The sequence below is a fragment of the Chanos chanos genome, chromosome 4, assembly GCF_902362185.1.
Source record: "Chanos chanos chromosome 4, fChaCha1.1, whole genome shotgun sequence".
Taxonomy (NCBI): Eukaryota; Metazoa; Chordata; class Actinopteri; order Gonorynchiformes; family Chanidae; genus Chanos; species Chanos chanos.
In genome coordinates, this window is record NC_044498.1 from 46,301,986 (window position 1) to 46,312,253 (window position 10,268).

The following is a 10,268-nucleotide window of genomic DNA, read 5'->3' on the forward strand; positions in this document are numbered from 1 at the left end:
GTGCACGCCGGAGTCCTGCCGGAAACACTGGTAACCAATGCCTCAACCGACGTATTTGCTACAATCCCAAACCACTTTAGCAACCGTCATAAAATGTTTGAATTTCTCTCCGTCTCCTGAATAACACCATTAACTCATGACAGGGTTGAGAAGAAAACCTCTTAACACTCGTTTTTTGTTTACTCAGCTCCGCATAGCAAAAAAAAAAAAAAAAAAAGAGCGAAAGTGTTCACCTTCAAACGCCGCTAACATCTGCTCTACAGCTCAGATTAGCGGCAGGTTCATAGGTGAATTTAGCATTGTTTTTATCCTTTCATTTAATGTGCTGCATCTCATTACAATTCAATTACAACAGGACAGACAGGGCCGTGCAAGACTCAAGAAGATAAAAGAAAAGAACAGAAAACATCATTACTACCAAAGAAAAAACAGTAGCATTTGATTATTGAGTGAATCCCAACAGTTGTCTTATGTCTCCTATTAGTTTATCAAAGTTAAAACAGAACACAAGGACAAGAGAAGATAGTATAAAAAAAAAAAAAAGAAAAAAGAAAAAAAAAGGCGGGCACAGGACTGTGTTTATATTTGGTACAAACAATCAGAAGGCACATTAAGGCTTCCTCATTCTTTGTGGATGGAAAATGTAGTGTGTATCAAAGCTATCTACGGAACACATCAGAACCCTTAGGGACAAAACATATGAGTAAAAGCCAGAGAAGATTACAGAGTGAATATCTGTTTCTACTGAGAATGCATTTCAACAGAGACCTCTATCGCCAAGTCAAACGTCAACAGCATTCTGAAAGAGAGCCTGCAGGATGGGTGACCAGCACTGAAATGTGTGAGGTGATTCTATAGATGGGACTTGTCCCATCTGCGCAGTTCTGACAAGTCCGGTTTTGAACAATTTTAATACTGCATTTGTCACGGTTCAGAGAACAGTGCATGTTAGCTGTCAACTCCAATCGATTTTCTTTTAAAAAAAGAAAAAGAAAGAAAGAAAGAAAGAAAAGAAAGGAGGAAGGAATCATCAAATAGTCCTCACAATGTCAGACAGAATGTGCCCACTAGGAAAAAAGTCATTTCCAGTCAAATTTAACAGCAATGTTGGATTTTTTTTGTTTTGTGCTAAGAACACCAGAGGTCATGGCACTTAAATGTTTTCTTCAAGTTGACGGCACAAGGTCACTGGCAGGTGAACATTCAGATCACTCTGGGAATTCAAGAAATCTCAGTAAGAATCTTATACTAGAGTGAAATATGTCAACATGTCATAACGAAATGCTTGCTATGCGACTTTGACTAATGAGCTATGGAGCCTCTTGGAGTCATGGTGTATAAGTTGAAATGGAGCTTTAAAAAGTATTTGAAGCAATCCCGAAAGTGCCATTTCACATGACTTGAACTTCGACCTAGTCAATCAATTTAATATCCATCAAACAGGTAGACAAAAGAGGCAGCTCTGCCCTCCAGCACAAAGAATGTATTTGACTACAACCCTGACAGATAATGACTTTCAGTAGCACAGACACACTTGAAGGAAAATGCAACACACGGACCGAGCACTTCCACGACATTTAAATGTGCACATGATAATGCATGGTCTTACAGCTACCCTAAAGGTCAGCCAAAGTCCACAGGGCCCCTAAAAAAAGTCCTGTGAACACCCCCTCCCCCCCCTCCCCCCCATGCCATTCCAGTCATGAACTAGATGAAATCCTCTCTGGAACACACCACTAACCTTCAGAGAAGCAACTAAATAAAGTACTTAATAGGACTCCCCGTGAATAAAACTATTAACTCTTCGCATTACCGTTAACACACGTCGCAGATTCAAAATGACAAGGTTTTAGAGCCATTGCGTCGAAAAAAATTCTTTCGTCTGAGGTCTATCGAGGAAAGGTGTCAGAAAATAAGGGTTTAACACTTTGCCAGGGAGTGATGTAATACTCCAGTGGATGAAGTATCATTGATAAAGTCGTATTTACCCTGAGTACACGTATTTACATCGTCGACCGCTCAGGCTTTAATATGTGGGTTGGGTTTTTTTTTTCTTTTTCTTTTTTTTTTGTCTGTTCACCAGCATTTTTTGGGACTCAGATACCTGGGATAGTCCAACAGCTCCAAACTTGCTTGCCCGAATCGTGACACGCAAGATGCGGCAAAGCTCGGAATGCTGAGCTCTTTCCTTTGTGTGTCAGGAAAGGCCTCGATTTGAACCGGAGCGTGCAAAAGTACAATATGATTCATTACAAAAACACTTGTCTGAATCCTAGGCCCTTCACACAGGTTAGGATCAAATTAGCTATGACCGCAGAAGATGGCTCCTGTCAGATGAGAAGGCCGTTCAGAACGCATACCAGACATAGCGTTTCGTACATCAATTTATGAGAATGGTCTAAAGAGAATCTTTGCATGTTATCAATCTACATGCATCAAAGGTCAGTACCAGGGGAAGAACAGAAACACCGGGCTCCGCGCTAAATGTCACTGCTGCTGTTGGTCACTCTGTCACACGGGACACCTGGCTGGATCACGTTTCAAGTCAGATATATCAAAAGGGAGAGTTCACGACGTCTAAAAACACTCATAAATTCTGAAAATGTTCGAGCTAAGCTGGCTCTGCAAAAAGGAACAATTACCATAACACACACGCACACACTGTAGCATTAAACCTCGGCTAAGCTCCATCTTTCACTGGCTAACTAATTGGTTATAATACCCCTATCTATTACCCCTCTCCTTTTTAATCACATTGTCAGTGAGGTAAATGTGTTCCTGCATTGCCTTGGGTGAGAATTTGTCTCTGGAGGGTGACCGCTTTTTTCTTTCTCTCTTTCTTTCTTTCCTTTTTTTTTTTTTTTAAACAGCCGTTCTCTGTCGGGTCACATGGCTATTTTCATAACAAGCAGTGCCATGCTTTGGGAAACAGAACCGCCAGACGTTATAAATGACCCTCGGGCCATCAGTGATTGTGAACAAAATGAACGGCTATAGGGGACGCACCTACTGGGCTGTCGCAAAGACAAAGCAGAGACACTTTCCATGTTTCCCCAGTAATATATGCAAGTGCGTGCTCAAAACAGGCAAATGACACAAAAGAAATTGGCCAGTCGTACGCATGAACTACAGCCTTTTTTGTCATTTGTCCTTTCTCACCTCATCTTGATGGCTGTTTTTAACTTGCCTCATGTGCTTTAGGGGGTTTTTTCCCCTCCGCTACTTTTTTTTAGGGTCTTTTTTTTTTTTGGTTGGTTTTTTAAAGCTGCACTTCAGGAGTCATGCAGTTCAAATGGCAAATAAATTGAACTCTTTCAACCTCTGTCATCTCTCTCTTGCTCTCTCTCTCTCTCTCTCTCTCTCTCTCCCTCCTTTTCTTCTTCTGTCTTTACCTGTTTCTCACCTCAACTCAGAGAGGCAAACCTAACATATGTAAAGTACAGACGCTAAGTTTCCGTTCATCGTCATGAATCTTATCTAGGTTCCGGATAATGTCCGGGTTCAACCACAAGCTTCGATTTGAATAAACTCAAAAAAAAAAAAAAAGTAACGGACAGCAGAGGAACATCTTTTCGCCGCGAGGCACATACGACAAACGGCTCGGCTTACTTTATCTACATCAAACCACTCTACATTTGGTCAAAAAAAAACCCATCGGTGAACGCTTCTCGTCGCCCCGCAAATTTGCCGGGATGAACAATTTTCAGGCGCGTTTAGTGTTGATGAAATGATGCCTCCTCCCTTTTTCTTCCACCTTTTCTTGTTTAGAGGCTGTTTTCCTGTCGCTTTGGCATCTCGCTAAACACAAACAACGAACAATGCAGCCCCAGGCTAATCTCTGATCCCTTGGAACATTGAGTTCCTGCATACAGCCAAACAAACAGCGCCAGTGTGCTCCTCTCAATCATGGGAATAAAGATGCAGGAGATGGTTGATGATTCTGATATGGTTTGGTAAAGGACATGAAACATGGCTCTGTCCCATTAACACACAAAAAAAACCACCACCACCCCCCCCCCCCGGCCGGTGCTCACTCATCGCCGCACCCCCACCTTAGCCCGAACAGCCTCCAGAGTTTTCTCAATCAAATCCATTTTCATAACTGAGTAAGTAAGTGGTTTGTAATTGTAGCCATAATCGTAGCTTACCAATTACTGAAAAGATTTTACTCTCATAATGATGAGTCCGTATCGGGCAGAAGTGGGATTTGCTGGTAATAAGCAGGAAATTCTCCAGGGCTAATTTAACACTGATAGTGTTAATATTGCTCCACTTCAGTGAGTATGGGACAATGAACACTGTAATTTAACACTAATGAATGTGCTGTGTACACACAGCTATTTCACAGCTGATCTAGACTGAAGGAGAGAGTCATTTTACAAGACAGCCATATACTTTCTTTTCTAAAACGCACTGAAAATGTCCTCAGACATTTTTTTTAACTAGGTGACATGTGAAATTGTGACGAAAGCGAAAATGAAAACTGAGGATGGAGAAACAGGAGTCTACGGGAAAGAGTATAGAATTCCAACCACATCAATATTGAGCAATTTTTTTATGACACCTGATAGCCAGTTCAGCTCTACATATACCGTGAACATGAGTGAGATCACTTTGAGCTTCGGATCAGTTTTCGATGCAGATTAAGAATTTGCAGAGTTAAAAAAAAAAAAAAGGACTCCGCGTTAGTGATATCATAAGAGACATGAGGTAAGCCACTAATGAAAAGAGGTCTTGGGTTGTCGAATGAAAGATGGTCTCAGAGCAGCTGACATTGATGAATGAGATTGTAGTCAAAGCATGAAGACGATGGAGGAAGCGAGAAGCTGGTTAACAGGAAGTACCAGGAGACAGAGTTCTGAGAGAGGCGAAGAAAAGACCAACACACCCTGAAGAGGTTCTGGTCAAGACCAACACACCCTGAAGAGAAAGAGAGAGAGAGAGAGAGAGAGAGAGAGGAGTGTGTTCCCAGACTGAGGGCTTTGTGTTGCATCCCTGCTGTTAGTTCAGGGTGGGGAAGTGGAGCCCTACATTTAGAAGCCTCTCCAGAGATCCTGTCACAATAAACTCCATAGTTCTGTTAAGACACGTCCTACAGCTGGGAAAGGCGCTTTCTGTCTCTCCACTGAAGTCAAGTACTATGTCTTTCCCTCTAGAAATCTCACACGGTCACAGAGGCCCATTACACACTGTCCATCAGAAACATCACATCCACACAAAGAGAAAAGGCAACGGCACTGAATTTGCATGAGAGACCTCTGTGTGAAAGTTAAATCAGTGAAACGTACACTGTGTGTGAGTGTAACCTGAACTTTGTCTTGTCTTTCTGGCAAATCATCGTTACAGTGTGTGTGTGTGTGTGTGTGCGTGTGTGTGTGTGTGTGTGCATGTGTGTGTGTGCCTGTGCGCTGTGTCTGTAAAGAAGGCTATGAAATGGTTACAGTTGTATCTGTTGAGTTTGTAAGAGTCTTGGTACTTCAGCCAGTCGGTGCTCTTTCTGCTCTGAATGGTAGCACCTGCCACAGGGCCAGGAGAGACTGCCTCTATTCCAGCCATTCAGCACATTCTCTTATCTTTTAATCTTTTACTCAATTAGCTGAGCCAAGGGTCAGAAACTCAACATGGAAGCCTTCCACAAACCTGCTCTGCGTGCTGCTAGAACTTCAACTTTATATGGATCATTTATTATAATTACACTTTGTTTTAAATGTGGGGTGTGTGTGTGTGTGCGCGTGCGTGCATGTGTCTGTGCATGTGTCTGTGTGTGTCAGCGTGTATATACAAAACATTTAAAAAGACATTTATGAATATTATGATAATTACTTGGTAACAAGAGACTTGAAAGGACAAATACAGGCATGTTATTATAGGCATGATTATACTGGTTTAATTGAGTTATTTTTGTTGTTATCCTTTTATCCATATTTATTCAATAATGCTATTTGTGCATTTTGCCCGCTTACAATATGTTGACTCTATATGAATATTTACAGACAAATATTTGGTTGGTCATAATTCATAACCCGAAGGCTAAAAATGTTTTTAAAGCTCTATACTCGGTCCGTATATGTCAGCCGTCCGCATTACAAAACAATGTCTGACAAAGTTCACAGAAGTAGGTCACTCACTCTTTTCTCAGTGAATGATTGAACGCGCTAATGCCGGGGGAGCTCAAAAAATACCTGATATTCCGACACACAAGGGACAAGACAGTGAAGGCCGCCCGCCTCCACTTGACCTGCGTGGCTGTCAGTAAGGGGGTATGTGCCAGTTTGCCCGATGTTGGGATATACTGCCCTGGTCCAGCCAGCAGAGACAAAGGCAGGCGCTGTGCCAGGGGCATGATGAGGAACGGAGCTGAAGAGCTGAGTTGACAGGGCCGGAGAACAGACTAAGGCTTTTTTTTTTTTTTTTTTTTTTTCAGAATAAATGAACCCCTTTCGCAGTCTCTCAAAACTTTGTCACGGAACATACTACACAAAGAAAGGGATTCCAGACAATGCGAGATGACGTAACGACCTGACTGTCACAATTAAAATTAATTATTAAAAAAAAAAAAAAAAAGACTGTGAGTCACTAGAGACAAATAGGCCCGCGTCATTGTGATGATAAAACTACTGGCAATGCAAAATACGACCCGCCGCGCGGACCAGAGCCAGAAAACACCCGCCTTTCGGAGACGGACGTGCTGAAGGGGCCAACATGCGCTTTACGTTCGGTGACTGGAACAAATTCTTCTCAAATACTATCTGGTCTCTCTCGCAGACTGGGCTGCAGCTCTTATTTCCATCTCTCTGACCAACTTGCTCATGTCCAGGAGAAGAATTCCCTGAATGACACACTGAGATTGGAAAAGTCAAAAAGTGGGCGAGAGGAGCCTGTTGCAGTAAACAGCGGGACAAAGTCACCTAAACATAACATTACGGACCCTGCAAAATGAGTTTCCTTATAAACAAGACAACACTGCAAATATAAATAAAGTTGAAAAGAGCGTAACATAATGAAGTCAGATACAAACACAATGAACCTTCTATATTTAAACACAAGCACCCACACAAACACCTCAGGCATATTTCCTTTGCATCCTTAGCTTGACTGGTCACGCTGACGTTCTAAGATGGCCGCATTGTCTCGAGCGTAAGCTCACAGTTGCGGGAGGTGGCCAGGAGAACAGGCTTGTTCCCTGAAGGAAAAAGTTTGGCAGTTACAGAATCTCCTTTGGTTTGCAATATCCTGATGCTAAAGATACATTCTCCTCGTTTAAGTCTTAATACCAGTGTTTGTTTTTGCTCTGTTTGCTTATGATTCTGATCTGATAATGGTGCAGAAAGCTTGTTAGGGAAGATTTGTCACGAGACAGCGGCAGACTGGTAGGCACTCTCTCATACGCATAGTCACACACGCACACACACACACACACACACGCACACACACACGCACACGCACACACACAGTTCTGAAGAGATCACTGAAGACACAAATGTTTTTCCAACACTTGGAAACACCCCAAAAGCTTTCATATAAAAACATTCTGCCTGGCCACTTGGATATAATACCTAAAACAAACATTAAAACAGAATTCATTTCATGGTGGATCTTGTTTGATAAGTTTGGTTTGGACAAATTACTATTGTAAGAGGACTTTTTTGACAGAGCCAATCAAACCGTAAGTATCAAACAGTATCAGTGTTCTACAATTACATGAAAACAGATCATGTTAAAGCACAGCACATCATTAGTATAAATCTATCTAGCAAGAAAAAAAATACTTTGGCATTATAAAAACAATTAGTCTTATACATAGTCAATGCTGCGAACACTGTCTACAATAAAAAAAATTATACTGACAAGTGTAGGAGGCTGGATGAACATCGCCTATATCACCAAGTCCTCTGGTTTCAACACAAGAGAGATTAAGACACTCATAAAATCGTAATGGCTGTGAGAATCACAGGTTAGTCATCATATTGTAGAATGCTGTAGAAGATGACCAGTCTTTTGACATATTTTCTCTCCGTAATTTTAAGGTTTGGAGTATGAGGTTCACGTAGCCTATAGCAATCGTTCGCATTTGATAGCCTACTCCCCTATTAGTCTCATGTAAATTAGACCAACCCAAAAGTCGCGTATTATTCCCCCTAAACTTTACTCTATTTAACTTAAGAAACGGATTCAGATTACAATATCGGACTGTTCTGTTATGTTCATAGCATTTTTTCGCGAATACTGACTCAACAGGTAGGCTACTTCTGAAACAGGTGAGAGATTGCATACGGTGACTTTTACTCTGCGCGAAAAAATATTAGAAACGTGGATGATGTTGTTCTTCTAAGCTGGATACAAAGTCTGAGTGTTTGGGCGCTATAACATTCTTGTAATCATAACATTTTTTTACATTTTTTCCTCTGGATGCTGTAAAGAATGTCTTTGCACTTGGTCCTGTGAACGGTCCCGTGAAGTTTCAGTATACATGGTAACAGAGCGTTTACTCTTTTCTCTGTTTTATTCTGCGGGAATAATATATAAAAAGCATCAACGACTGGCTTCTGTTTCTCAACTACCTAAACTTGTGACACTTGTAAACTACCTTGTCTGTCAAGTTACAGAGAATTATACTGAAACTGTAGGCTATGGCTGAGCGGTTCTCAAATCTGTTGTTTTAAAATTAAACAAATGACCCAATATCACAACAGTTTGTACACTTATTTCTCAAGATGTATGACATGTTACTAAAAACGTAGCGTAATTATGACAGAAAAATATTACAAATTTTTGTCTCTATTAAAATGTCTATCGCTTTAATCAGAAATAGCCTCCAGTAGGAATCTGTGCTTTCGGAAGAGCTGTTCGGAACAACGGCGCAACTGTCAATTCTGTTCTGTCTCTGTTGGACAGGGGACGGTTCTCGACAAATCCATATTATTTCTGCGCAATTCCTGCGTTTGTGTGCTTATAACCTGTCATTTGAAATTTACCATGATAAATAAACTTTACACGCGCCTCGCTGCGCCACTCGCGAATACTGTCCCATAATTTCAGCTTTGAGAAAGACACACCTGACTTGTTTCGGACACTATGAAAACATAAATGAGCATTCTAAAAAGATTAACAACGTGTTTAATAAACTGTATCCACAAACCACACTATAGCCTATACGTACTGGCTTTTCAAAGCACATTCAGCCTACCTTTTCTTTTCCTTTTCAGCAGTCATTTTGACGGCAAAAATCAGTTGGCACTCTCGTAATGTCCAGAAGTTCAAATCCTGCTCGGCTACGGTAATTTCAAAGATTCGACTAAGTGTTATCACGGATCTGCGAACATAGTCAAAATACAGTGAAAAAATCCCTCTTCTTTGCAGTTAATAAAACAAGTCCAATCACTTCTCTGGTTTGTATAAGGCCGTACAGTCTTAGAACACTGCCAAGGATCGTACAGCCTCTCAACAAATCAAACGCAAGTAATATCCGAGTTAAAAGGCACGCCGATAGGCAAAAAAATGGCTCTCCTGTCAAAGTTTCCTCGTTTGCCAAAGCTATCTGAAGTAACTTAATGCCGCACAATCACTTGGAAGCTCAGGACGCTTGTTGACAGCAGCTCAATCAATCAGAGCGTCGGGATTGGTTTGTTCACTGTCAGGAAACTCCCCTCATCTCTTCCTTTGCTCCGCCTCTCCATCCATAGGCCTACAAACTGACTTTGGATCAGCTATTCAGCGTTCTTATTCCATGGTTAGAATCATTTAAACTTGGCTCAAAATAAAATACCGTCTTTTTGCAATTGGAGGTCTCGCTCAACGAGCTGACACGCATTTCTAACCTTTCAATAAATTTTCATGTTCCCTACATGTCCCATACTGCAACCCGTCATCAGCACCTGAAACAAGAAAAGTCATCTGAGGGTTAGTTTAAGACACTGTGTCCCATTTTGATGTTATACAACGACATTCATATCTAAGACATGCCTGGGCTGGTTAACCTCACTCCTTCAGTCCATGGCACCATCATGCAAACTTTTTTTTTTTTTTTCCAAAGGATTAAGTATTTTTTGCATGTAAGAGAGTGTCTGATGCTGAGCCAAAACCCCAAAACATCAAGTTTATAGCTGGAGAACAGACACTGAACAACCCCTTTTCTATATCCTTATAATCCATCTTCATCTTTTTACTAGTGACATAAAGCCTGGACTTATGTAAGAAAACTATTACCCCCTCGGAGTTCTACTTCACCATGTAGCAATTTATTCACATGGACTTGCAAAAATGTGTAC

At 41.2% G+C, this 10,268-nt stretch overlaps 1 protein-coding gene across 1 annotated transcript in view; it reads right to left on the bottom strand.

The window, feature by feature from the left end:
• epas1b (endothelial PAS domain protein 1b) overlaps positions 1–9,514 on the bottom strand; it is a 30,884-nt gene extending 21,370 nt beyond the window's left edge. Inside the window, exon 1 of the mRNA XM_030772898.1 lies at positions 9,188–9,514. Coding sequence (XP_030628758.1) covers positions 9,188–9,213 — 26 coding nt within the window. The 5' untranslated portion in view covers positions 9,214–9,514. The remainder of the gene's footprint in view (positions 1–9,187) is intronic.
• Between the last annotated feature and the right edge of the window lie 754 nt (positions 9,515–10,268).